This window comes from Lipophrys pholis (assembly GCF_963383615.2).
Source record: "Lipophrys pholis genome assembly, chromosome: 5".
Classification (NCBI taxonomy): Eukaryota; Metazoa; Chordata; class Actinopteri; order Blenniiformes; family Blenniidae; genus Lipophrys; species Lipophrys pholis.
In genome coordinates this window covers 10,505,305-10,531,605 of record NC_137628.1, presented here as the reverse complement: position 1 = coordinate 10,531,605, position 26,301 = coordinate 10,505,305, and the positions used below count along the sequence as shown (strand labels likewise).

Here is a 26,301-nt window from a genome sequence, read left to right as displayed (position 1 = left end):
CAAATATCATCTGTTTTTCAGTTCTACTGAATATTGATATATCATAAAGAGCTGAATGGCACATGGTTCTGATGCATCAGTTCCTTTCATGTTTTGTCCGGTCGAAGACAACCACAAAGCCACGTTTGGTCCACGGGCCTCATAACGCCCCACTCTGCTTGTGAGGGCAGTAAATTAAATGTCTGTGGGTTAAAAAGAGGAACATTTATAAAAAAAAACAAAAGCATAGACTGGCAGTTAAGTGACCATATGTTTTTCCCCCACTTTTTTATTGTTTCTTTGACATTTTAATATCAACGAAAATGACACTAATCAATTTTCAGAATACTATGCAAAACCAGATCATGAAAGCTTAAGTAGAACACCAAGTGACAATTTCGTTCCATTTGGAGGTTTTTTTTTTTTTTTGTTATAAGTTGTGAAATCTGAAGTTATTTCAGTGAGTTATACAAATTCCTCAATATTCCATTAGCCATAAATGGTATCAATTGATTTAAAAGGACTTCAGCATTTTACACAACTAAACAAATGTGAGTCTTGAAATAATCTTCACTAACAGAAGGTGGTTAAATCACTGTGTATAAAAGTGTTTTAATGTACACGCTATGGATTAAAGGTGCTCTAATCAGGATTTCAGTAATACCACTTGTGTGCATTAGATGGCAGCAGTAAGTCAAAATGATCAGGATTTGCCCTTGAGCTTTTCTTTCACAGGTCAAGCTAACATTATCAGAAACTGTACCTTTAAAAGTTATTTCGGTACTATCTTTGACAACTCCATTTCCTATTATTGTGTCTATTTTACTCTAATGAATATTCAAAGCTTGTAAAAGTTTGTGTTTGAGTCTGATCAAAGACAAAGATATGAACCTTAAACAATGATCATGCTGACTAGCAGACAGACAACAGATTATATTTATAATGTGTAGAGCTCGGAGATGTGTGATTCAGTTAGCATTAACTCTCGTCCACGTAGGTAACGGAAGTTGTTGTTGCCAAATGTTCACAATGTAAAACTGCAAATAATGAGATTTCAGATCAAGTTTTTTTTTTTAAATGACACACAATTTTGTTTGTTGTACCCTGAATGGAGATATTTCCACTGCAGTTAGCATTAGCTCAGTTCTGGGTTTTTCTAAAGTTTGTCTTTACAAACAACTTGTTAAAGGGATTGAAAGAAAATGCAGATTTTTGTGAAATGCTATTAAGAGCCTTTTAGCATCATTTGTATTATATCAGTTAGTGGGAGGAAGATTCTCTATAATCTGGATGTTAGTGTTTCTGAAAAGAAACAAATTCATGAACTGACGACATTAAGAAACGCCAGCAACAAAACATGTGAGAGGAAATACCAACATTCCAACAGCTAACTGAAGCTAAGCTATACTAATCTTTATTTAATGCTGTTGATGCGTCACAGCTACTGTGCATACAATAGCCGTGGTTCCACTGCGCAGTACGTGCCGGAGCGGGGCGGAGTGGGAGGGTACGGTACGGCAAAGCGCACCTTGGCCCAACTCTGTCGCGCGGTCCCACCACAGAAAGTACGGTTAAAATGTAGGCGGGGTTGTGAACGACGTCTTGGAAAGACGGCGATGTTGTGCAGCGCGTTGACGTTTCAATAAACCAAAACAACAAAAGCAACCAGTGAGCAAAACGGTGTATGTAAACATACCAGGAGGGTTTACGGCTGATGAAATATGTAAATATGTAAATATTGCGGACAATAAAATAAAATAAAAAAACGTGCGGGCAAGTCCAGAGTGGCGATCGTCACTAAAATCAGCAGACGTCTGCGTTGTCGCTCCTCCTCACAGACCTGTTCTTCAGTGCGAGGTACCTCAACGGAGAGGTGATGGAAACACTTGATGATGAGAGTTTTTGCAATGGCAGTTTTCATGTATGACAAAAGTAACATATAAGCCTCGTTTCCACTGTGCAGTATGTGCCTATACGAGTTGGTATGGTACGGTATGGTATGGTACGGTGCGGTATAACAAGAGAGCAGGAGATTCAGCAGGAGTGCTGTTCACAATGAAAATGTTTTCCAAGCTGTGTCACAGAGAATGGAAGCTCACGGCTTTGCTCAGACGCCTGAGTAGCGCCGCAACTCTGCCTTGGTACCGTGTTTAGTGTCACATAATGACATCATATACCTGCATGGCTTTGTGTCGTTCTCAACCCCGCCTACATTTTAACTGTACTCTCTGTGGTGGAACCGCACAACAGAGTTGGGCCTGGGTGCACTTTACCATACCGCTGAAGCAAAGCTATAGAAAGCTCATGGAAACGGCAATAAATCTTTTTACATGTTTCCTAAAAGTAATCAGTTACTATATTGTTACAACCAAAATAAAAGACACTGTGGTGTGCACCTGGAGAGAGGTTCTCTCAAGCAGAATGCAGTGGGTGTGTCAGTGACGTGTGGGGGTGTTTTGGTGACAGGGGAGGTGTTAAAAGGGGAGGTGCAGTGACCACGGGGGGAAATGTTTGACAGGTGAACTGTCATGCTGTTGGAGGCAATAAAGAAAGCTGACTCGACTCCTCTGTCTGCGTCATCCTTCTCGGCCTCCACAATGCATTACTTGATAACTTGTCATTCCGGACACTGGTCATTGATTCAGTGGAAATAGAAGAAAAACTAAAGATTATGGGAGGAACGATGAATGAGTTTAATATGACACAGTGGAAGGCGACAGATGCCATAAGCCAACATTTTCTCCTCTGAATTTAGACCCGTGTCTACAAAGTGTGTCTCATTATCATCAATAAAGTCAGATCACTAGTGGAAAAGAGAGAATTCAAAGAGGTTTCAGTTTCGTTTCAGATCATTAAAGCTTGTCCCATAGATGAGCAGCGGTCGGACTGAAGTGAACTGTTACCTCATCCCAGCCTGACTGCAACCAGAGTGTGTGTGGCTAAACATCCTGCAGCCGGAGTGTGTCTGTGGATCCAAGTCCTGCACCCACTCACTGCTGATGTTTTTAGCTGTTGTTTAATGCATGGCAGCCCAATCCACCTCACACACACACACACACACACACACACACACACACACACACACACACACACACACACACACACACACACACACACACACACACACACACACACACACACACACACACACACACACACACACACACACACACACACACACACACACACACACACACACACACTTCACTTTGTCTGCGATGACAGAAAAACACAAAATCTGACATGTTGCTTTCAGAGCATCTGTACACCACAATATGAAACATTTAACATGTTTAGGTGGTAAATTGGTTAGCACCACATCAAACAGGTTGTGGGTTATAACCAAGCTATGTGTGTGTGTGTGTGTGTGTGTGTGTGTGTGTGTGTGTGTGTGTGTGTGTGTGTGTGTGTGTGTCCTCCCACATGACTTATTGTCTGATTGCTTGAGTTATTTTTCTCACCACTGTTCTGACTCCAGCCCACTCGTTCCTTGTTCCTTCTTTTGATTTTAAATCTGTGTTTAGCTCCAGGCTCTCTCTCTCTCTCTCTCTCTCTCTCTCTCTCTCTCTCTCTCTCTCTCTCTCTGGTAGCTCACTGTTCAATGATGATTCATGTATTTCAACACTCACACAACCCCCCATATTCTATTTGCAATTCTTTGCTTGATCTCTCCACTAGGGGGCGTCAGGAGACTTTACCACCGGTCCATTCATCTTCTTCGCCACTTCATCCAAACTGAGGGCCACATGGTTCTGTAGCTGATCTCTGCTGACAGCAGCTTGGACAGGCTGTCAACTCTTTAGCTCACGTTCACTCCTACAGGAAATTTGGAGTCAGAACCTCAAATATTCCTGAACTGTGAAAGGAAACACATGCACAAGAAGAACGTGCAAATTCCACAGAGAGTTTGGTGTCAGCCGATAACGGAGCATCACATTCATGATTGCTGGAAACTACACTAAATAACATCTCTTATCCCCTCACTCCGCAATTTATTTATCCAACGAAAGACATGTTTGATATCTGTTCTTATTTTGTTTTTTGACACTGCCTGTTCAAGAACCAAACCAGGGATTATCTCACTGTGAGGCATGAGTGCTAACCACCTTGTTATATTTACTGAACAGCTGTCTGATGATGACTGTAACATGTGAGGTTGTCTGACTGAACTGAAGGTAGGAATAATGAATAATAATTAAAAATGTGCTATTTATCTGTCTCTTGCTCAGATTTACAAAGAAAAATAGCAGACTTTAAATTCACTGGAAAATAACCGTCTTTATTACTTTGGATGATATTGAAATGCTTTAAACGTATTCACTGCTTTATATATATTTTTTTTAATTATTATTTCTAATCAAAACGTTTATATCGGTAAGATTTCAAGTTGGATTTCCGCATTTTAATTGGCTAAAGCAGGAGCCATATTGCAGATTTTACCAGCTGGGATCAAGGTTTCCAGTAAGCTGAGTTGATTTCACTTGGAAAGCTGCGGCGCTTCATATGGCGCAGTGCGCGTTAAGCCTCTTAGGACGCGCGGCCGCACCAGACACGGTTAGAATGCCAATCAGGAGCTCCTGCTGAGCGGCTGTGCCACTGTGCGTCAAAGCTCTGCCCCGGCTCCAACAAAACACACACAAACACTGGCTTTTGGTGCGGTTTCGGGCTGCAATTGACAAGCTGACTGAAGAAAGTTGAGATGGTTCAGAGGACGATGGAGCCAGCAGCGCGGCGTCTCCAACAAGTCTGAAACGTCACAACACTTTCAAACCCACAACGCTTTTCTTCCTGCCCACATCCACACCGCCATGCTCCCGCAGGACATTGGGAAGCCGCAGAAGTCTCGCCGTGTGTCGGACCCAGTGTGCGGAGGAGACTTCGCCCCGGTAACGCCGCCGAGGCGCGTGAAGAACCGGGACTTCCCTCTGAGCGTCAAGCGGCGCCGCTCTGGATCCGCACCTGAGCGCAAGGTGAACTGCGTCCTGGTGGGGGACGGAGCGGTGGGTAAGACCAGCCTCATCGTCAGCTACACTACGAACGGATACCCGACGGAATATGTTCCCACCGCGTTTGACAATTTCACAGGTAACGACAGGACGGCTCATTATGAGCGTCACGCACACGTTTTACGCTCAAAATATGACTTATCTCTCTTTTCACTCAAGTCTCGTCCAACCATATCTTTCTATAGCCACGATTGAAATAGTAGATGACACAGTTATTACTGTACAGGAAACGCTCCCACATTAACTGTTTGTGATGTGTTCAGTGATGGTGGTCGTTGACGGGAAACCAGTGCGAGTGCAGCTCTGTGACATGGCTGGACAGGTGAGACACAGACACACTTTCCCTGTCCATCCTTCCTCCTAAACACTCCATAGTTATACATGCAGAAGGTACTTTATATGTTGTTTTAGACTCATCTTCTGTTTTCATACTTGATAGAAATGGGGGCTGGTTGATGGATCAATCAACGTAAGTCCGACGGGTAGTTGTCAGTTCACCAGGTGTTGACGTTAAAAGTTGCTTTGTTCGTGTTGTGTGGCCCCTGCAGGCTGCTTTTAGTGCTTGGTCTTAGTTCTTCTCTTAGTCCCCCCCCCCCCCATAGTGAACATCGCTCCCTGCCGGAGTGAAATCTGTGTGTTTCAAGGTTTTTTCAGGCAGTGTCGATCTTGTGCTCCATCGCCCTCTTTTGGTCAATGACTATAACACAGAGGCTCCCAACATTTTGGTTTTAAAAGACAGGTCACCTGTCTGGATGCTGACTTAACAATGAAACCGAGGTCTCTCCAAAAATAAAAGTTAAGGGCAATTTCCCACGGCTCTTCCAAGTCACAATACAGCACTTCTTTAACGACACTTGTTCTCGAGCAGGTGAAGTCTCAGATCCCACCAACAGGTCACAGATTCCAGTTTGGATTGACTGCTGTTTGCAACACGTCAATAGATGGGACTGATTAAGAAGTGTGGGTTCTTTGGCAGTACAAAGTCAAGATCAAGGGCTGATTCATCTAAATTCAACAAAATCCTTGACCACCATTTATTTATCCTCTGCACATTCCATACATCTCTTATATTCCCCATGCTACAGCCATCCCTTAAATTTATAATAAATCCAGAAAATTGGAAAACCCATTCGGTCTTCTTCATAATCAATTCTCAGAACCTCTATGTCACATACAAGTTGAACACAAGTTTGTAATGGAATATTCAAATAACTTATTATGGTGAAAGGTCAGGCCTCAGTCTGCTGTGAATACTCAGTTCTGGTGAGCTGGATTACTTAATCTGCTCCACATGTGGCAGAATTTTGCAATATGATGAGCCTGGTGTCAAATTACACACATCATGTGCAGAGTTGGACAGTCTTAGAAGAGAAGCGAACAGGAATCTTTGCAAAAAGAATCAAATAAGTTTTCAGGGAGAAGAGTCACAAGCTAGAAGCTATAAAAAATGGGCTGTGAGTATAAGTTAATAAATAAAACATATTTAAACTGAAAGTTGTACGAGTTTTTCTGATTAATGAAAGAATATGAAATTCAAATCAACAAATTTTTTTTGTCAGGGATGACTTCACGCCAAATTGTTAATTTTATGAAGAAAAAAAATATTATGGTGTTACACATTTTTCCTCATGATTTTCTGTATTTTTACTATATAAATGTACTAGATATAAATATCTTGATTGATTTGCAGTTTCTCGGCTTGTTTTTGGTTAATTTCCCGTTCATCACATGATGAATCAAAGTGATCATTAATTAAATCAATAGTTGATTTTCAGCGCTGCATTTAGACACTGTCTGTGGGAACTTTCCATATGTTGTCCAAAGAGGTGTGTGGGGCATGTGAGCGCTGCAAGAAAGAAGCAAATCATGAGAAAGCTGAGCAAGTTTGAGAAGTGATCAAAAAAAAAAAAGATTTATTCTCTAAAAGAAGAAATTTACCAGCAAATTCATCATCAACACCTCATCATGCTCATCTTTCCTTGCAGAATCCTCTCTGGAGGACTCTTCCCCAGCATCTAGTAAAGTCAGTCACTCTCTATTTGTTTGACTTGTCAGTCTTCAATGAAAGGGACACATCTTCAATCATGTTAGTGTTGTGAGAGCTGACGGAGCTACTGCGGCTAACATAAGATAAAAAGCAGGAAATGATCTGGACAAATCTTCAACTAACATAGTAGTTGCAAATCATGTTGCTTCTGAGAAATGCTACAGACCCCTGAAACATTACAGTGACACAGAATGCTCGTGAACATACCCGCTCTAACCAACTACAAAGGCAAGAACCTTAAAAACAAAAAAGAAGAAGCACGGGGCAGTTTCCAAGGTAAAGCCTAGAAGTGCCTTATTCTGGGTTTGTTTTACACGTTGAAATTAAATTTTTACAATTCAGCGACAGCTGATGCCTGCACTTTGTGTTATACCAGTGTTATACCTTGTGTTAGGGTCTCTACCTGGCAAGACTCTAACAGGAGACTGCTTCTTCAGCTTCCTCCCTCAGTAAACAGACATGCTTCTAAATCTTGATTCTGAATGACTCCTACTTCCTAATCTAATGTGTGTGTGGGTGATTGTGCTTAAGCTGTTAAATACTTTCAACATGGTGAAGGCTGGGGTCTCAAACCTGATGTTAAAATGTTTGGCCAATGCAATTTGTTGTAAGAAAAATATTGCTCATAAAAGAACAGTTTCTGGTGCGATATGTGATGAGCAAGTAACATAGTCTGCTCGTGTGAGAATTGACTAGAAAAGGCTGAAAACGGTCAAAAATCAGTTTTAATTCAGAAGAAAATTAACAAAGGAATGTGTATGTTTATTGAAAAGCTTCTAACACGCATTTAAGGATGAGGAATTAAACTGATTACACTGTATTTGACAGTTCAGTTGAGATTGAGAGTCCTGGTCCAGGATGTTTCCTGCCATCTAATAAGTGTCCGCTCCATTCAGCATGAAAACCTGCAATTCTGCTACATTTTAATTGCTTTATTTAGATTCAGAGCAGTTGTTTGTTTTCTTTATTCATGCAGGACGAGTTGGAGCGAATTCGGCCGCTGTGCTACAAAAACGCAGACGTCTTTCTTCTCTGCTACAGCGTGGTGCGCCCCGGCTCCTTCCGTAACCTCACCAACAAATGGGTCGCCGAGATTCGCCAGCACTGTCCGGGAGCACCCCTGGTCCTGGTCGGCACCCAGCTGGACCTGAAGGAGGACGTCCAGGTACTGATCGACCTGGCAAAGAACCAGGAACGGCCGGTTGGCACCGAAGACGGCCGCCAGCTCGCACGAGACCTCGGGGCGGCTGGTTTTGCCGAGTGCTCGGCCCTGACCCAGAAGAACCTGAAGGATGCCTTTGATGCAGCCATCTTGGCCAGCATCCAGCAGATGGACAGTAGCAGTGCCCCGGAGCAACGGCTCACCCTTAGGAAGAAGACTCCCGATAAGATCAAGAGCCTCTCGGCAACCTGGTGGAAGAAGATCAACTGTCTGATGGGAGAGCAGAGCTGTGAATTCAAATAAACGATTACACACCTGCGTGAAAACACTGTGTTGGCCTGCTGACAGAAGGTGCCAGATGGGTGGGGATTATCATCAAGTAGGGCAACACGACGGGATCCAGATCGAGTTCAAACAGTTGACAGGAGGTCAAACAATCTGACACGCTTACAGGTGATACGCCACCTCTACAATTGACCCGTTTTCTTCCCTTTGTTGATAAACTCACGTACAGCTGTAACAGAGAGAGACGGACAGAAAAGAGCTGCGCCCGAGGATAAACAGATCGTCTAGAATTAACACCAGACATTGTGTGAGTGTCTACACTCAAAGCTGATTGGACATTGGCTTTGTCCCTATCGAGTGAAACTCGCCCATCTGAGTCGCCTTGATGGCTACAAAGAACATCTCTTTCTATTTGTCACTTTTATATTCTCACTGTAGTACTTTAATTGTTAGTTTGTTAGGATATGTATTTATTTGTTTATTTATGCATTTATTTGTGTTTATTTATTGATATTTTGACTGCAGTCTCTAAACATGGGACAAGGTCTGAAGCCTTGATTAAAAGTTTATCACACTTGTATTTAATAATTCTGTCTTTAATAAAGTCAAATTGATATTATATGGTAAATAACAAAGTTTAATAAAATACACATAAAGCACACAAACGAATGTTTTCTTTACCCATAAAATTTATTCAAACTTCCACCTATTTTAGAGTTATCACACAGGAACCAAAAAGCTTCAGGCCTCAAGTCTTTAATTGCCACTTATAAGCCATATAAACCAAAGTACAGTATCTTTAAATATCACTAAAAAGGTCAGAGCTTTTCAGATTCACCTTTAAAAGATACTGTAACTTTTTTTTGAGCTGCAGTTGTAAAATGAAGCCAACAGAGAACGTTCCTGCCTCCTCAGTAGGAGTCTTTCACAGCTCTGGCTCTCGGCCTCCTGACAGATGAAGGCAGGGTTTGATGAAGGGTTAATCAGGATTAGGTTCTGTTGATTGCTCTTATCAGCTCTCTGATCCTCCTGACCAACTTTATAAGATCAACCTGCACGGATAGAAATGTGTTTTTCCCTCAGAGATCAGCTTGAGATCAGGCCGTCAGTTGCAAAGTATGTTGGGGTTGATTTTTTCTTGTATATGTTTGCAAGGTTGGGACCATTACATTGCTCGCCTTTTCCTTTCTGATGCAGCTCTGAGCCTCCGCTAATATAAGCAGACAGGACCACCTGGACTGGATTAGACCAGCATATGGAGCTTGAATCTCTCCACGGAGACGTTTCACCTCACGCAGTAGAAGCAGCAGATTGCTGCCACCCTCAGAGGGTTTAACGCAATTGTATTTGCACCTTGGTAGATAAAAAATGTCCTTAAGGAAGTGTGAACTGCACTTTACATTTGACCTCTTGTGCTTTGTATTTATTGTTTGTATACATTTCTTGAACACTATATTTTGGCTTTTAATCCCAAAACTGACTCAGATTCATTTGAGGTTTTGAGGCTGATTCTTGTCAGTTTGTGGTTAGGATTTGCAAATAGACATGAAAACAATGCAAAACCCAGTGATAACAGAACAAAAAAAAATGATAGCCACATAAATGAACCTGGCCCATAAAATCCTAAAAATACATTAACAAGTTGTTACAACTGTGGTAATATCAACTATGTAAATAGAGCTGTGCCGTTTCAACGACCTGATTGGCCAAACCCAGGAAGTACACCGGTACATAAGGAGGTAGGATGATGTGCCAGGTGACAGAACTTAGACCAGAGGGGCGGCCTTCATTGAGTCAAACAGAAAGTAATGTGCTGGGTTGGAGTGAGTCAGTCTTAGCTGGAGGCTATGGAACGCTCTTACTGCGCATGCTCCTGCGCTTATAAACAAACATGGCGGACACGCGGTGGTATGACTTGCGGTCCCTATTGTAGTTTTATAGGCCATATCAGTCGTGTAATAGTTGAGACTCACCCCTGATGGCATCCAATTCCTCATCAGTTCATACGAATGTCGGGTTCTCTCAATTTTCTTCACGTTTATAGCGTATTGTTCTCTGCACACGTAAGTGTGGTTTTATCACAAAAACAAACAAGAGCGCCCTCCCGTGGCCCAGCATACTAACTATATCGTTGTCAGTGTGTCCGCTGTTGCAGTGTAAACGTGCTCCTTTTTTTTTTTAACGGATCAGATATTGTCTCATGAAATGTTGTCGTGTAAACCGGGCCTAAAATATGACCTTACATATACACTGAAGAATGTAACAAACAAATCTCAAAATAACTGAAACACTGTATAGTGAAAGGTTGAAAAAGCAATTGTGACCAAAACAAAAGGTGGAATAGCAATTTGGACAATTGTAAAGGGAGTTTGCAAGAACAAAGGAGGCTGCTGGAGATGTGGATATTCATCAATTGGCATGACCTGTAAATAAAAATAAAGTGTTGCATTCATTTGAAATTCATTCCTAACCTTTACATTTCTGAGAGATGTTCTTCTGGTAAATTAATTTGGTCAATCAAATAGGTTTGGCAGATTGCCGTTTTGTTGCTTTTGTTTGTTGTGTGTGTATATTTGATCTAATCTATCTATCAATCGATCAATCGATAGATAGATATATAGATAGATTCACTTTATTGATCCCCAGTGAAATTCAAATGTCACAGCAGCCAGGTAAAGAACATACATACAAATATAATACTATAAAAGCACATTAGAAACTATAGGTAGTAATGAATATACAAATATTTCAAGAAGTTAAAAGTTAAAACCAAACATTGAATGTGCAGATATAAGTATGAACATATCACATATAATCATACACATATAAAAATATTTTACAGTGTAGGAGGCAGAGATGGTACTTGCCACAACAGACTGGTAGAAGATCTGGAGCATCTGACTGCAGACATCGAAGGACTTGAGTCTCCGCAGGAAATAGAGTTGACTCATGGCATTCTTGTAGACAGCCTCTGTGTTGGTGGACCACTCCAGTTTATTGTCCAAGTGGACGCCCAGATATTTGTATGATGGCACGGTATCCACCTCAGCCCTACTGACGCAGACTGGAGAGGGAGGAGACTCGTTCCTCCTAAAATCCACCACGATCTCCTTTGTCTTGACCACATTGAACTGCAGGTGATTTTCCTCGCACCACTTCACAAAGTTGTCCACCGGGCCCCTGTACTCGTCCTTCTGTCTTCCCTCCACAGACCCCAGTATGGCTGTGTCATCAGAGAACTTCTGAAGGTGGCAGAACTCAGCTAAAGCTGGTGGTGTCCACTGGAGTGTGTGTACATTATTGATAATAGTTGCAATCTATTTTGTTTACAAACATCAAGAAGTCACAAGGAAAGGGAGACCACATTATAGAACATATTCTAAACAAGTAAAGTTTATTCATCAGAATTGTTTAATAGTCATGTAAGCATAAGATTATTTAGTTCACCCCAAAACTGTTGGTAGCACTACAACAGCCTGATATTAGACAGAACTGTCACATGATTTTAAATCAAAGCTGCAACTCAACTCTGTAGTGGGAAACCATAATGAAGCAGTTCATTCAAGCTGCTCTTCATACTTTTGGCCACCAGATGCCACCAAAGAGGAGTGTGTCGAAAAGCTTAGAGTATTGAAGCCTTTTTCAATACTATTGAGTTTTTTTCACCCACGCGATTAAGTGACATCATAAATAATTGAGCTGCCATTTCGGACATCCGCAGTTGTGTTAAACACAAATAATCACAAGTAAACACAATCATTAATCAGCAGTAAGCAGGAGTGATCAATCTTTAATCAGAGCAGGTCTTGCTGTACATGTATAGAGTTAATGGGAAATTAATGCCACAGATACAGAGCATGAAACCGAGTCCCGTGTCAAGCTTCCTGACTGCTGTTAAGCAAGGGAGTTTACCCCCGAAGCTGGAGACAGCTTCGGCCCGGAGCAGAAGTTAGTGTCCCGACCACAGTGTGGAGACTGAAACAGGAGACACAAACTTCCATGAGTGAACCATAAAAATTGTCCACACCGAAACTACCAACCTCATATGAAATGGGCACCGCAGAGTCTGGAGTACTTAGTTGTCTCACAGCCTTTTCTCTCCATAGCTGCAATCCATCTCTCCATGTCAGTGATAAACTATAAACTGAGAGGTATGGACAGGTTTCCTGCTTGTTAGAACAGCCTACAAATAACATGCCCATCTTCTGTGATATCTGATCAAATTATGCCTCAAGTGTAGTTAACACTTGTTTACTGTCAGGAGACTACAAAATGGCAGACCCAGTCATACTGCTAGACCTCTGCAAGTATTTGTGCTTTTAAGAGTGAGGCATTCTGGGGAATGGAGGCAAACACTAAGCCTGTGTTTTGGGAAGTAGAAAGGTGCAAACCCTCTTTTATGGACCGAATAAACTATTACTGTTAAGAACTGACAGATAACTGATCTTCAGAAGTAGTTGGGTGGCTCTTAAAAGAGCCGTTGGGTTTGGAGCAGCAGAGCGGTTTACTTGGAGCTGGTGTACTTGGTGACGGCCTTGGTGCCCTCAGACACAGCGTGCTTGGCCAGCTCACCGGGCAGCAGGAGACGCACGGCGGTCTGGATCTCCCTGGAAGAGATGGTGGAGCGCTTGTTGTAGTGAGCCAGACGAGACGCCTCAGAGGCGATGCGCTCAAAGATGTCGTTGACAAACGAGTTCATGATGCTCATGGCCTTGGACGAGATGCCGGTGTCGGGGTGGACCTGCTTCAGCACCTTGTACACGTAGATGGCGTAGCTCTCCTTCCTGGGCTTTCTCCGCTTCCTACCTCCTTTGCTGGCGGTTTTGGTCACCGCTTTCTTGGAGCCCTTCTTGGGCGCAGACTTGGCTGGATCAGGCATGATGATTTCCTGGTGTTGCAATGCAGCACAGTGGGAGTTTTCTTAAACAGGCCTCATGCAAATCAAGCTGCGCTGTCTCTTTTCTGTGATTGGTTTATTTGTTAACTGAGTCATCAGGTTTTGTAACAGTGCCTCGTGACTTCACGTGACTGCGGAAATACAAGGAAAGTGAGCAGAATAGACTTTATCTCTGAAATATTTTCCGTGTTAGTGAAATAAGGCTGAAGTGTTGAAAGGACATCCACTTAGTGAGGTTTTATTGTTTCCACTGCGTTTAATCAAAACTCACCGAAGATAGCTCCCTGAAAAACTCACAATGTTAAAGCTTGAAAAATATTGAAGAGAAGGATGAGTTTTATTATAAACCAGGAACAATGAAATGATAAAACCAGTGAGTGGAAAAAAAAGGTAGAGTATCGCTGATTCTGAATGTTTACGTAAAGCCCGTCCCTGAAACGTAGTACATAAAAACATCCAGCAGATGGCACCATTTGAACTGTTCCGAAGCAGTGACTACCAACAGTGCAGTCATTTGATTCTATTTATTGTACTTTTGGTGGAATTTAATAATGAATATAGCTCAATTATACATGGATATTTAATCACGAGGACGCTCCAGACATCACGTTGAGTGCTGAATGCAAGGGTCTCTTATGGAAGCGAATATGTCTCAAAAATCAATTTGAAATGTCTTAACAGAAAACCTTTTTCATTTCCAGATTAAACTGCATTTTTTGACGCTACTCAACTAAATAAAAATTAATCAATCATCTAAACTGCAATTTAATTTTCTTCAAGACTGCTTATTCTGTGACTCAATTAAAATTAAAGTAAATGACGTTTACATTTTAATTTTCAAATGATGTCCCAGCAAACTGACCAAAATTAATTTTGAAATGTCAGATTTGAAAATTAAAAATGCATTTCAAGGTTCTGGCTGTATATTTTGTATGCATTTTATATCATATACTAGATTTGTAATCTGCAATATATCAAGGGCATGTTTTCACAGGATTAAACAGAATTAGTTTAGTTGCGGTTTTTAAATCCACTAACAATGCTTCCTAACCAAAGTGTGTGAATGGATTTTTCTTCCGAGTCTTTCACCAAGGCGTAAGGACTATAATAATCATTTAAACTACAATTTTGGGCTCATGGGTCAAAGAGAAAACCACATGATCATAGTTGTACATTAATTCGCAGTGAAATAAGTATAAAATGAGCTCTACAGATGAGTGGTTGGCCCTGAAAAGGGCCTTTGGTTGTTGTGAAGATGCTGCAGCAGCTTAACCTCCGAAGCCGTACAGAGTACGTCCCTGCCTCTTGAGAGCATACACCACATCCATGGCGGTCACGGTCTTCCTCTTGGCGTGCTCGGTGTAGGTGACGGCATCACGGATGACGTTCTCCAGAAAGACCTTCAACACACCGCGGGTCTCCTCGTAGATGAGACCGGAGATCCGCTTCACTCCACCGCGGCGAGCCAGACGGCGGATAGCGGGCTTGGTGATTCCCTGGATGTTATCACGGAGAACTTTACGGTGACGCTTAGCGCCTCCTTTGCCGAGTCCTTTCCCTCCCTTTCCTCTGCCGCTCATTGTTACTTTTCGCCGTTAGGATTCAGAATGACCTCAATACCGCTCTGACACGCCTATATATATCATAACTGAGGACGTAGGAGAAGACAGGGGTTGGGATGTTCTTCTTCTGGGTTTTTATTGGTTAGGATCTCTTTGGTACACGAGCGCCACCAACTGACCGACAGCAGTACAACCAGAACATAATGTCAGACATTGAAGTGAGACGATTTGCATTCATGCGGCCTTTCAGATAAAAAGGAAGTTGTATGAAAAGTGAAGAATTAAAGCAGTAAAGCACGTGACAAACAGCCACATTCACTTCACTCTAGTGCTTGTAGTCCTTGACAGTATCAAGTTCTTTTTCTGAGGTTTGATTCTTAATCTACCACGATTATACAGTCAACACTGATTACATCTTTCTTTTAGAATAGATTAGACTCTAGACTATGTACTTTATTTATCCCTCAAAGGGGAAATTTACTCGTCACAGCAGCAGAGAGGTAAAAGAAGCAAAATATACAATATACTACAATATGCAAAATATACATTATATCTTATACAGAAAAAGATAAACACTGATATAAAACGTATTAACAATAAACACAGAACCAATGGCTGAGTATGACTGTAGAGGTAAGTGTGCAAAAAAGGTCAAATGTACAAAAAATATTTCTAAGCAGCATATATGGAGATTAAAAAATGGACAAGAGGTATTTGACTGTCAAGTATTTAGTAACAAGAAAAAAAGAAGAAATATTGCACATACCAGTATAAAAATTACTATGGACACTGCAGTGTCTATAGTCACCATTAAAAAAAATATTTGTACATTTTGATCCTGTTGAATTTTAAACTGTTATTACTGATTTGACTTTTTGTCATAATGAAACCTCTTAAGTTGCACCTTCTATAGTGTAAACTGGACTATCAGCAAAAGCCTCCTAAAAGAAACAGATTGTCTTGTTTCAGAAATAACACAACAGTGCAACACAATGCTAACGCCTTTTTTGTGGCATGGAAAACTTTACTAGGCTTTTGAATGTTTGTCCAGACCAACTAGCAATATACATTTACTTTTTTATTAAATCACGGCCATTCTTTCTGATGAATAGGTAAAAGAAACCCATTAGCCCAAACTGATGCATACGATTACAGCTTCAAGTTTATATAGTCTTTTTCAAAGTTAGACTGAGACATCTGGTAAATGATGCGTCATGAAAAAATGCACACGATGGTGGGATGAAGAGTAGAGTTCAGAAACAATCAAAGCAGAACCAGTTCCAAGACTGGAAAGGCTGCAGATATAAAGACACTCTGCTACAGTTAAAAGCCACAGCAGGCAAGTGATCTTCAGATGAAGTGGGTGGCTCTTAAAAGAGCCGTTGGGTTTGGAGCAGCAGAGCTGTTTACTTGGAGCTGGTGTACTTGGTGACGGCCTTGGTGCCCTCAGACACAGCGTGCTTGGCCAGCTCACCGGGCAGCAGGAGACGCACGGCGGTCTGGATCTCCCTGGAAGAGATGGTGGAGCGCTTGTTGTAGTGAGCCAGACGAGACGCCTCAGAGGCGATGCGCTCAAAGATGTCGTTGACGAACGAGTTCATAATGCTCATGGCCTTAGACGAGATGCCGGTGTCGGGGTGGACCTGCTTCAGCACCTTGTACACGTAGATGGCGTAACTCTCCTTCCTGGGCTTTCTCCTCTTCTTGCCTCCTTTAGTGGCGGTCTTAGTCACCGCTTTCTTGGAGCCCTTCTTGGGCGCAGACTTGGCTGAATCAGGCATGTTGATTGACTGGTGTTGCAATGCTGCACAATGGGAGTCTTCTTAACCAGGTCTCATGCAAATCAAGCTGCGCTGTCTCTTTTCTGTGATTGGTTTATTTGTTAACTGAGTCATCAGGTTGTGTAATAGTGACACGTGAGGTTCAACTGCTGCAGAAATACAGATAAAGTGAGCAGACTGGAGACTACCTGTGAATTATTTGTAATGTGAGTGAAGCAGGGCTGAAGTTTTAAAGGAGCATTCACTTGGTGAGGGGTTATTGTTTCCAGCAGGTGTTCAGATCCTGAAAAGATATGGCGTTTGGAAGAAAACAATAAGCAGAGGTGAAAGAACAGCACATTTTTCCACCTAGGTGTAGAATCATTAAAAAAAACAAAAAAACAATCTCATGTACTACAATATGAAAACACACGTCTTATAAGCAAACACTGTCTTGTGAAGTTATTGACACTACTGAGTGGAAGAAAAGATTACATGACAATGGGTCTCTTTTGAAACCATATACTTCCACAGGTCGGCAGAGAACACATGAAGCATTGGCAAGGCGAGGCAAGGCAAATTTATTTATCGAGCACCATTGAAATTAAAGAAATACAGAATAAAAGAAATACAGTGTAGTTTTAGAAGAAATAAAATAAATGAATTAAAACAAATAATGAAGAAAAGTATAATAAATAAGGTAAGAGATGTATTAAGATAAGTTTCATAAAGTAAGTAAAATCAATTTTTTATTCAAAAGCCTGTGCAAATAATAATGTTTTAAGTCCTGATTTAAAAGAAGAAAGTGTGTCAGCAGTTTTCAGGTGTTCAGGAACAGCATTACGGGCTCCTGCTGTGGCACAATTTGCATTGAGGGACGATGCCAACAGTGAAACTCACAGCTACTGAAGTTGAGCTCCAAATGATCTGCCAGATGCTGTTTCAAGCATCTGAAGCAGAAGGCAGGTGGTGTTTCATTGTATCAAAATGACAAAAAGTCATGTGATTGCTCCAACCGAAGCCACATTGCTCCACAGTGTGTTCCTGCTTTACAGGAACACTGTGTGAGCTGAGGTCATCATGTCATTGCTTTAAATGGAATTTGAGTTGCGCCCAAAGTTTGACAAATTTCAATAAATGTGCATTTACCTTCACTGATTTAATTTTTTTTTCAAGGTGGAGTCTAACTGTTCTTTTATGACTTCTCTAGTTCATTAAACACCACCCAGTCCCTTATTCTAAGGGAAATGGGAGTAGATGGGAACAGGTCGCTTCCTGACCTCCTTGATAACAGACGACCTGACAAAGCAACCTCACTATGTCACATTTGGAGCTGTGTATGCGAAATGGTGAGCAAATACCCAGGGGGTCATTATGGATGATAAGCTGGACTGGTCTCTTAATACTGACACCCTCTGCAGGAAGGTGCAGAGCCGTCTGTTCTGGACACTGAGATCATTTGATGTGTGTGTGGAGATGGTGGCCATTTTCTACTGTGGTGGCCATCAGACTCTTCTTTGCCGCAGCCATATGCCTTATGAACAAGAATACCAAGCATTTGGAGAAGCTGGTCAAAGAAGCGTTCTCAGTGCTGGGCAGGATATTGGACCAATTTCGAACTGTGGTGGAGAAGAAGCACACTGAACCAACTGAAAGTTATATGGACTATAGCGGACACCCTCTCCACAGTCTCCAGGAGCAACCGTTTTTGGAGATGACATTTCTGGAGATGACTCCTATCCCCTGGCCAGAGAGTTCCAGCTCCTACCATCTAGACGGAGATTTAAAGCCCCAAAACTTAAGACGAGCTGCTTCAGAAGCAGCTTTGTTCTTGCTGCCATTTCCTTTTTAAATTAGCCTTGAAAGCGTTTTACTCTTGGGTCTTGTTAAGTAATGAATTTCGACCTGATTTTTTATCTCTTTATTGTTCCTTCTTTACCTTTATCAACAGGTTGTCATTGTGGTGTTTCATTGGCTCCTTCTATTTATTTATTCACTCTTTAACCTGCCAGTGAACTTGTGAGTGCCCTTCTATGTCTGTGTCCCTATTGTCTTTTACTATCCTGCATTTTAATAAATCTGTACGTAAGGCAAGGCAAGGCAAGGCAAATGTATTTGTAGAGCACCATTCAAACACAAGGCAATTCCCATTGATTTACAAATAAATTAAAGAAATACAGAATAAAGAAAAAAAGCTTGAGAAGAAATTAAACAAATACATTAAAACAAATAATGAAGTAAAGTATAATAAAAGAGGTAAGAGATTTATTAAGATTAGTTTACTAAATAAGTAAAGTCTATTTTTTTATAAAATAGCCTGTGCATATAGGAATGTTGTAAGTCCTGATTTACAAAAAGTGAGTGTGTCAGCAGTCTTCAGGTGTTCAGGAAGTTTGTTCCACAGGTGGGGAGCGGAGGAACTAAACGCTTCTTCACCTTGATTGTGTCTGACTCTAGGAACACTGAGTAAACCTTATCCCGAGGACCTCAGAGGTCTGGAGGTTTTATATTCTACAAGTAAATCTGAGATGTATTTAGGCCCGAGACCATGTACTGTCAGATGCCCTCTCCTGCTGCACAGAAATGTGCCTACAGGTATCAATAAAGTTACCTTGACCGTGAAGCAGCTCCGGCGGTCAGCTTCTGTCACTGCACAGCACACACGGAGTGATTCGGGAGATCCTTCATCCCCACAGCAATAAGACCGTTTAGCGCCTCCTGAATTCACACATATATCTCATGTATAAACTCTGCCAGTGAGCAATCTTAATTTGTATTGTAAATTCAATCTTCAATTTCCCATCCGATCATCCCAGCTCAGTTTTCATTTGTTCCCACTTTAATATATTTGTAGCAGCATTGTTTATGCTTTATAGTAGTTTCATAGACAAGATAAAAACACTGGGCTGCCACCCACCAAAATGTAACTTGCCAGTAACTGGATATGCCTATGACAAAATACGGAAGAAAGAAAATTGACAGTGGGCACAGCAGAAAAAGGTCAATACTGCAGGCGTGTGTGCGAAATGACTGTGTTAGTGGGTGTTAAAAATAGGAAAAGGCCACAATTCAGCAACTACCAGCATCTTCTCTGCTCCCTCCATCCAACTCCACATCAGAAATGGCCCAACGGAGAGCTTTTTGTTACCAGCAGACACAAGTGAGTAAAACTCTTAAGCCAGGCTTCAAGACTATGGTTCAGGTGATCACCTGGAGGAAGGAAACACCTATTTGCATACTGCTCTGTCCCAACTACTCTATCAGAAATAACTCATTTTTGATTCCGAAACATAAATTCAGACATGTAGGAGAAATTTGTTTTAGTGTTGTCCTATCATTGTAATGCAATAAATTGTTATTGGTTTTCCTGTAAACTTTCCCCATATTCTGCTATTGGTTCAACCAAAAAAGAAATAAAGGAATTACAATTCATCCGGAGCACTCATTATGCATTGACCTTGAACATTTATAATTAATAGTCGACATCAATGATGCCATCCCTGTATTTACTGGTTTTGAGATCCACATGAAACAGCGCACACTTCATTCTATTTCATTGACGCATATAAACGACAGAAAAAGCTCTTTAAGATAGAGTGGTTGGCCCTGAAAAGGGCCTTTGAATGTTGTGAGGATGCTGCAGCAGTTTAACCTCCGAAGCCGTACAGAGTACGTCCCTGCCTCTTGAGAGCATACACCACATCCATGGCGGTCACGGTCTTCCTCTTGGCGTGCTCGGTGTAGGTGACGGCATCACGGATGACGTTCTCCAGGAAGACCTTCAACACACCGCGGGTCTCCTCGTAGATGAGACCGGAGATCCGCTTGACTCCACCGCGGCGAGCCAGACGGCGGATAGCGGGCTTGGTGATTCCCTGAATGTTATCACGGAGAACTTTACGGTGACGCTTAGCGCCTCCTTTGCCGAGTCCTTTTCCTCCCTTTCCTCTGCCGCTCATTTTCACTTCTCAAAGTAGAAATATTGAATGAACTCAATACCGCTCTGACACGCCTATATACATCATAACTGAGGACGTAGGAGAAGAGAGGGGTTGGGATGTTCTTCTTCTGGGTTTTTATTGGTTATGATGTCTTTGGTACACGAACGCCACCAACTGACTGATAGCGGTACAACCAGAACATAATATGTCAGACATTGAAGTGAGACATCTGCATTCATGCGGCCTCTCAGATAACAATTAAGTTGTGTTGAAACAAAGAAAAGCAGATAATAGCTGTATGTTCGTATTATCTTCATAGTATTCAGACATCCTCATTCATTCTACTACTGTTGACTCAAAATACAAAGGAACAACACATCAACAGATGTTTGTCTTCAGTTTTTGTCAGGCAAAAACATCTGATAGACTCATGGACATTGTGATATTGTCAAATTAGTTATTTGTTTCCTGTATTAATATATTGATCATAAAATATTTAAAGTTTTGGGATAATGTCATTTGTACACCGCAATTAAAATGGTCTGCCTTCCACAACTCCTATATCTGTTTCAAAGTATCCCCATTTATTTGAAAGCCTCATTTCATCAAAAAGTGGCTTCAATATTGTTTCCTTTTATTTGGATTTATAAAAACCACAGGTTAAAGAAGTGAAACCTTTGCAAGCAGAAAATGCATGGAGGGTTAGGTCCCTGGCCCTACCAGATTTTGGATACTATTACTTTGCCAATAATGTGTAATACATTTCTCATTGGTTAGATGACACAGTCATAATTGGGAAATGGCTTGATATGGAACGGGAAGATTGCTTGCAAAACTCCCATGGCGCACTTGGCTTGTCCCCCACTCATCTTAAGAAATCCTATTGTAGCCATAACCCAGTTATTTATAATACTATGCAAGGCCCTGTTTACACGACAACGTTTCACGAGAGTTTTGCAAGATCTCACATCCAAGACTTTGAGTTGGCCACCAGGGATAAGATAGATCAGTGTCTGCTAGACTGTGTTTCTGAAAAACACCCAGTCTCATTCACTTATTATAGTTTACAGGCATCTTGTCAGATTGATATTGGTAAACTAAAGTCAACTTGGAAAAACAAATTAGGCATTGAACTATCTTTGGTCATTGGGGTGAAGGAGCTGAAATATGTTAACTTGTGCTCTATTAATACACGACACTGTCTCATTCAATTCAAATTACTGCAGTTTATTATATACCAAGGAAAATCTACATAGAATATTTCCTGAACGCTCACCAATTTGGGTGTTTAATGTGTGTAGTGGCCTAAGTACTCGGTATCGGTATAGATGAGTACTCAAATGCAAATACTCATACACTACTCATTTCTGAAAAAAGTGGTATTGGTGCATCCCTACATATAAGCCAGATGGAGTTCTGTTAAAGAAATATGTATTTTTATTCTATGAAGCAAGACAGGTTTGTATTTAACAAAAATACTGATTTTATTCTGTTAATTTTGGTATTTTGCAATAAAAATAAATAGCTAAATAATTTGTTTTGAGTGTGTTCATATCACAAATAATATGCATCCACTAAAATTCAGGTTCAAGTCAGATAGTAAAAAAATTGTTTCACACACAAAAAAAAAAGTTTTGTCATGCTGGGAACAGTGAACCCAATCGGGTTGGCCGGCCCTGCCACTGAGATGTCCCTTTTTTTTTCTTTTTTTTTTACTGAGTTCTCAACCCGAGCTGCCAATGTTTATGTTTTTGTGTCAAATATCTTATGTCTTTTGTTAAATACACTTAATAATCCTTCCAAATATGTCAAATATACTTTGAAATCCAATCCGTCAAATCAATAATGCTGAAAAAAATTGTCGTGGGCAAGTTGTCCATTCACCCCTACACTGGCCTGGTCACACCTCTGATGTGCTCATAATGAGCTTATTCATCACAGTTCTGTATATAAAGCTGGCCTGCCATTTACATTTGTATATATCTACTGTGATATGCAATAAAGACGGACTCATAATAAAATATAAAGCTTATATTTTTGTTTTTCCAAATGTGTCAAATCAATAATGCTGAAGAAATTAGTCATGGACGAGATGTCCGGAACCACATGGATGAGTCGTCCATGGATGAGTTTTCCTACAATCATATTTAATCATACTAATTCAAAGACATTTAAATATGCACCAGCAAATGAACAGCAGCCTCTTACGTCATTGATATGTTGGCTCTTCTTGTTCAATGAGTTGATCAATCATGGTTTAAAAAGTAAACCTCCTTCCTACAAATGATCATGTCATACACATTCTCTTCTGTGACCATCTTCATCAGATCCAATTTTTTTCTGAAGATGTGAACACAGTGAAGAACTAAGCCAGATCCCACCTCACTCCTTACTTCAATCGCCTGCTGCTTTCCTGAGGAACACTCCACTGATGCTTCACATGCATAAATATTACTCTTTGTAATATTTCTTTCAGGCGACTTGGACTTTTCCTTATTTTCCCGCTTCTTTGCACACATTATTGGAGTTGGCGGGCAGTCTAACGGTCAGACACAATACCGACACTGCCCACTTCAACAGATGGTTTGAACCAATCACAGAGAGGAGACAGCACAGCAGGCTCTGCATACAGCCTCTATAAGAAAGACGCTCTCCGCCCTTCGGACAACATATTGATTAGTGAAAACTTGAAATGCCTGAACCCGCCAAGCCTGCGCCCAAGAAGGGCTCTAAGAAAGCCGTGAGCAAGACCGCCGGCAAAGGAGGCAAGAAGAGGAGAAAGCCCAGGAAGGAGAGTTACGCCATCTACGTGTACAAGGTGCTGAAGCAGGTCCACCCCGACACCGGCATCTCGTCCAAGGCCATGAGCATCATGAACTCGTTCGTCAACGACATCTTTGAGCGCATCGCCTCTGAGGCGTCTCGTCTGGCTCACTACAACAAGCGCTCCACCATCTCTTCCAGGGAGATCCAGACCGCCGTGCGTCTCCTGCTGCCCGGTGAGCTGGCCAAGCACGCTGTGTCTGAGGGCACCAAGGCCGTCACCAAGTACACCAGCTCCAAGTAAACCGCTCTGCTGCTCCAAACCCAACGGCTCTTTTAAGAGCCACACAATTAATCTGACGACCACCTTCATTTATTGCACCATGGACTGGCATATATTTAAGAATTAAGTTCCATATAAAGTCTTGCACTTATGCAAATATCTTTATTTGTACATTATGGCATATCTGAACGTTTCCATCTTGTATCAATGCCTATATAAATTTTAGACTGAGTATGACAATGTTTACATTTTGTGACAAGGGCATAGCATTTGGGCCCTGTGAATCTTTAACAAACATTAAGTAGTCTTGAGTCTTTCTTCACTCAGATGTGAAACAGATTTGAATGTAAATTGAGGTACAGACAATGGTGAAAAGAGTTGGTTCTGGGAATGTGGGGGTGTATTGATGACTATCATGTATACATCACTGATCCCGTTTTGTTTTTTACTTTGAGGGCATTAGATACTTTTTATTTATTCTTTACATTAAATTCAATTAAGTTTAGGACCTGTGTCCTCCTGAAAGAATACCATACTCTGATCAATAAGGAGAGTGATTGTGCTAGATATGATCTGAACTTTGACACACTATTGTGTGGACAACAGTAGTGAATGTTTTGCAGGTGACAGATGCAGGTTCCATCTAGAAAAACATGTTTTTAGTCAATGTATTAATATATATAAATATATACATAGAACTCTTGCCAAACGACTGATGGTTAGCAATATTCATCCATTCATCTTCTATCCCGCTAATCCAGTTCAGGGTCGCGGGGCACAGGAGCCAATCCCAGCCTAATGTGGGCGAGGGCTGGGTACACCCTGGAAAGGTCGCCACTCTGTCACAGGTCAAATACATATAGACAAACAACCACTCACATTCACACCGAGAGGCAATTTACCATCATCAATTGCCCTCACATGCATGTTTTTGGACCAGGTGAGGAAGCCCACACACACAGGGAGAACTGTGCATTGACAACGGGTCCACAAGTGTTTTCAGCGTTATTGATTTCAACGATTGGATTTCAAAATATATCCTTCCTCTAGTGTTAGGGTCGGCACCGACACGTTTTTAGGTTTAGCATGCATAAAAGTACTACATAAATAAACAAAGACAGATGTGTCCAGGCATGGAAGGCCAATTGAGTTTCTAGTTGATGACTTGCAGAGTACACACCTCCAATTTACAGCAACAATGAGAAGAAGATTTACTCTCAGCCAAGCTCTGGATCATATCTTTGCTGACAATGAGGCAGAGGACACACAGCAGTATAGCGTTAGAGATGAGCAGGTCTCTCAGGAGGAAGATGATGTGGAGTATCAACCGGAAGACACAGACACATCTGATCAGTCTGATGAGGAGGTCTGATGAGCTGCTCCTGCTGAAACATTCAGATCCAAAAGTGGCAACATGTGTTGGAGCTCAATACCTCCTGAGGTACCTGGCAGGACAGTTGTGCTAATGTCATCAAATGACCCCTTGGATCACAGCAACAAGAAGACAATCAGCATCAGCATCAGCTTTCTCCTCAGCCAGCCCCGCCTCAACATCAACAACAGCCACAGCCACAACCCCAGTGAGACCAGCTGATTCCAAAAGAAAGAGGTGTCAGGTCTGCCCTAAGAATAAGGACAGAAAGACCAACACATTGTGTTTCACCTGCAAAAAAATATATCTGCAAAGAACACACAGTGTCACTTTTTGCCACACATGCATCTACACACAAACGCACGCACTCACACACACACACACACACAAATGTATAATCTTTTTTTTTTTTTTTTCATTTAAGAGATGTGATCTAATACCCTTCAGTAATAGTCCGGTAATAGAATAACCTTTTATTTGTTTACATTATTCTCTTGAGGTTCAATTGACCACTTTTTCATATTGAAAACGAGGGGTATGCTGTTAAAAGAAAGGCCCAGGGGGCCACAACAACAATATTAAAATCAATCTTTTAATGGATAAGGGAGCCTAACAAGGTAACCAAGATTTAAGAAAAAAATGGTTGATAAATGATAAATAATTGTTTTTAGGGTATTTTATGGCTGATTTAAGAAACGGGTCAAAACCGACCCGTTAACATAAGAGATAGAAACAGAAAGCTAACACTAGAGGAAGGATATTTCACACATTTGGAAGGATTATTTCGAATACTTGATGCAAAATCAACATTTATAAATTTGTTCTTGTCTAATTTAGAAACAAAAAACAAAACATTACCACAGAGGCTATATCAACTCTCTCTATGTTTGAATAACTTCTGGATATGAGGTGGAAGATTATAATTTTGCGCCTTATACATTACAGCTCGTGTGTTAATAGTGTTAACAGTATCTTGTATTTTGAGCATCTTTAATATGGCAAACAGAGGATTTGTCGGAGCATAATAATCAACTTGATTTATGAGTGTAATGGCTTTCTGAAACAAAAAACAATAGGATCAATGTTTGTTTTATATTTAGTTATATAATAAATTGAGTAAATTTTGATCTAATACTGATCTGATTTTACACATTTTGCCAATATTTTTGGCGAATTTTTACTTCAGGAGATTTATATGCGGCTCCAACTGAGCTTTACATCTAAAGTAATTCCTAAAAATGTAT

The 26,301-nt window shown here is 41.1% G+C and overlaps 6 protein-coding genes across 7 annotated transcripts; 2 read left to right on the top strand and 4 right to left on the bottom strand.

Moving 5' to 3' along the window:
• Positions 1 to 4,508: 4,508 nt before the first annotated feature.
• Positions 4,509 to 9,141, top strand: LOC308110476 (rho-related GTP-binding protein RhoU-like). Of its 2 annotated transcripts, XM_080464781.1 has the most exons (4): positions 4,509 to 5,064; positions 5,249 to 5,307; positions 5,425 to 5,454; positions 8,009 to 9,139. In XM_080464781.1, the coding sequence occupies exons 1-4, from the start codon at positions 4,788 to 4,790 to the stop codon at positions 8,495 to 8,497; spliced, it is 855 nt and encodes a 284-aa protein (XP_080320907.1). In that variant the 5' UTR covers positions 4,509 to 4,787; the 3' UTR covers positions 8,498 to 9,139. The 2 variants fall into 2 exon arrangements, with proteins under 2 accessions (XP_080320907.1, XP_080320908.1); XM_080464782.1 differs by lacking the exon at positions 5,425 to 5,454 and having other exon boundaries at positions 4,545 to 5,064; positions 8,009 to 9,141.
• A 3,105-nt stretch (positions 9,142 to 12,246) lies between these two features.
• LOC308109688 (histone H2B-like) lies at positions 12,247 to 13,369 on the bottom strand. The gene has a single exon (XM_080463450.1). The coding sequence runs from the start codon at positions 13,356 to 13,358 to the stop codon at positions 12,984 to 12,986; it is 375 nt and encodes a 124-aa protein (XP_080319576.1). The 5' UTR covers positions 13,359 to 13,369; the 3' UTR covers positions 12,247 to 12,983.
• A 1,275-nt stretch (positions 13,370 to 14,644) lies between these two features.
• LOC308109687 (histone H4) lies at positions 14,645 to 14,956 on the bottom strand (the record flags this gene model as incomplete). The annotated part of the gene is made up of 1 exon (XM_080463449.1): positions 14,645 to 14,956. The coding sequence occupies one exon, from the start codon at positions 14,954 to 14,956 to the stop codon at positions 14,645 to 14,647; it is 312 nt and encodes a 103-aa protein (XP_080319575.1).
• A 115-nt stretch (positions 14,957 to 15,071) lies between these two features.
• Positions 15,072 to 16,730, bottom strand: LOC308110399 (histone H2B-like). Its single transcript, XM_080464660.1, has one exon. The coding sequence runs from the start codon at positions 16,717 to 16,719 to the stop codon at positions 16,345 to 16,347; it is 375 nt and encodes a 124-aa protein (XP_080320786.1). The 5' UTR covers positions 16,720 to 16,730; the 3' UTR covers positions 15,072 to 16,344.
• Positions 16,731 to 20,345: 3,615 nt separating this feature from the next.
• Positions 20,346 to 20,657, bottom strand: LOC308109491 (histone H4; the record flags this gene model as incomplete). The annotated part of the gene is made up of 1 exon (XM_080463073.1): positions 20,346 to 20,657. The coding sequence occupies one exon, from the start codon at positions 20,655 to 20,657 to the stop codon at positions 20,346 to 20,348; it is 312 nt and encodes a 103-aa protein (XP_080319199.1).
• A 2,671-nt stretch (positions 20,658 to 23,328) lies between these two features.
• On the top strand, positions 23,329 to 23,706 carry LOC308110535 (histone H2B 1/2-like; the record flags this gene model as incomplete). Its single annotated transcript, XM_080464896.1, has 1 exon — positions 23,329 to 23,706. The coding sequence occupies exon 1, from the start codon at positions 23,332 to 23,334 to the stop codon at positions 23,704 to 23,706; it is 375 nt and encodes a 124-aa protein (XP_080321022.1). The 5' UTR covers positions 23,329 to 23,331.
• Between the last annotated feature and the right edge of the window lie 2,595 nt (positions 23,707 to 26,301).

Coding starts and splice junctions, on each gene's coding strand:
- LOC308110476 (XM_080464781.1), top strand. CDS start 4,788: ATGCTCCCGCAGGACATTGGGAAGCCGCAGAAGTCTCGCCGTGTGTCG. Junction 5,065..5,248: donor CGCGTTTGACAATTTCACAG/GTAACGACAGGA, acceptor TGATGTGTTCAG/TGATGGTGGTCGTTGACGGG. Junction 5,455..8,008: donor TGGTTGATGGATCAATCAAC/GTAAGTCCGACG, acceptor TTATTCATGCAG/GACGAGTTGGAGCGAATTCG.
- LOC308109688 (XM_080463450.1), bottom strand. CDS start 13,358: ATGCCTGATCCAGCCAAGTCTGCGCCCAAGAAGGGCTCCAAGAAAGCG.
- LOC308110399 (XM_080464660.1), bottom strand. CDS start 16,719: ATGCCTGATTCAGCCAAGTCTGCGCCCAAGAAGGGCTCCAAGAAAGCG.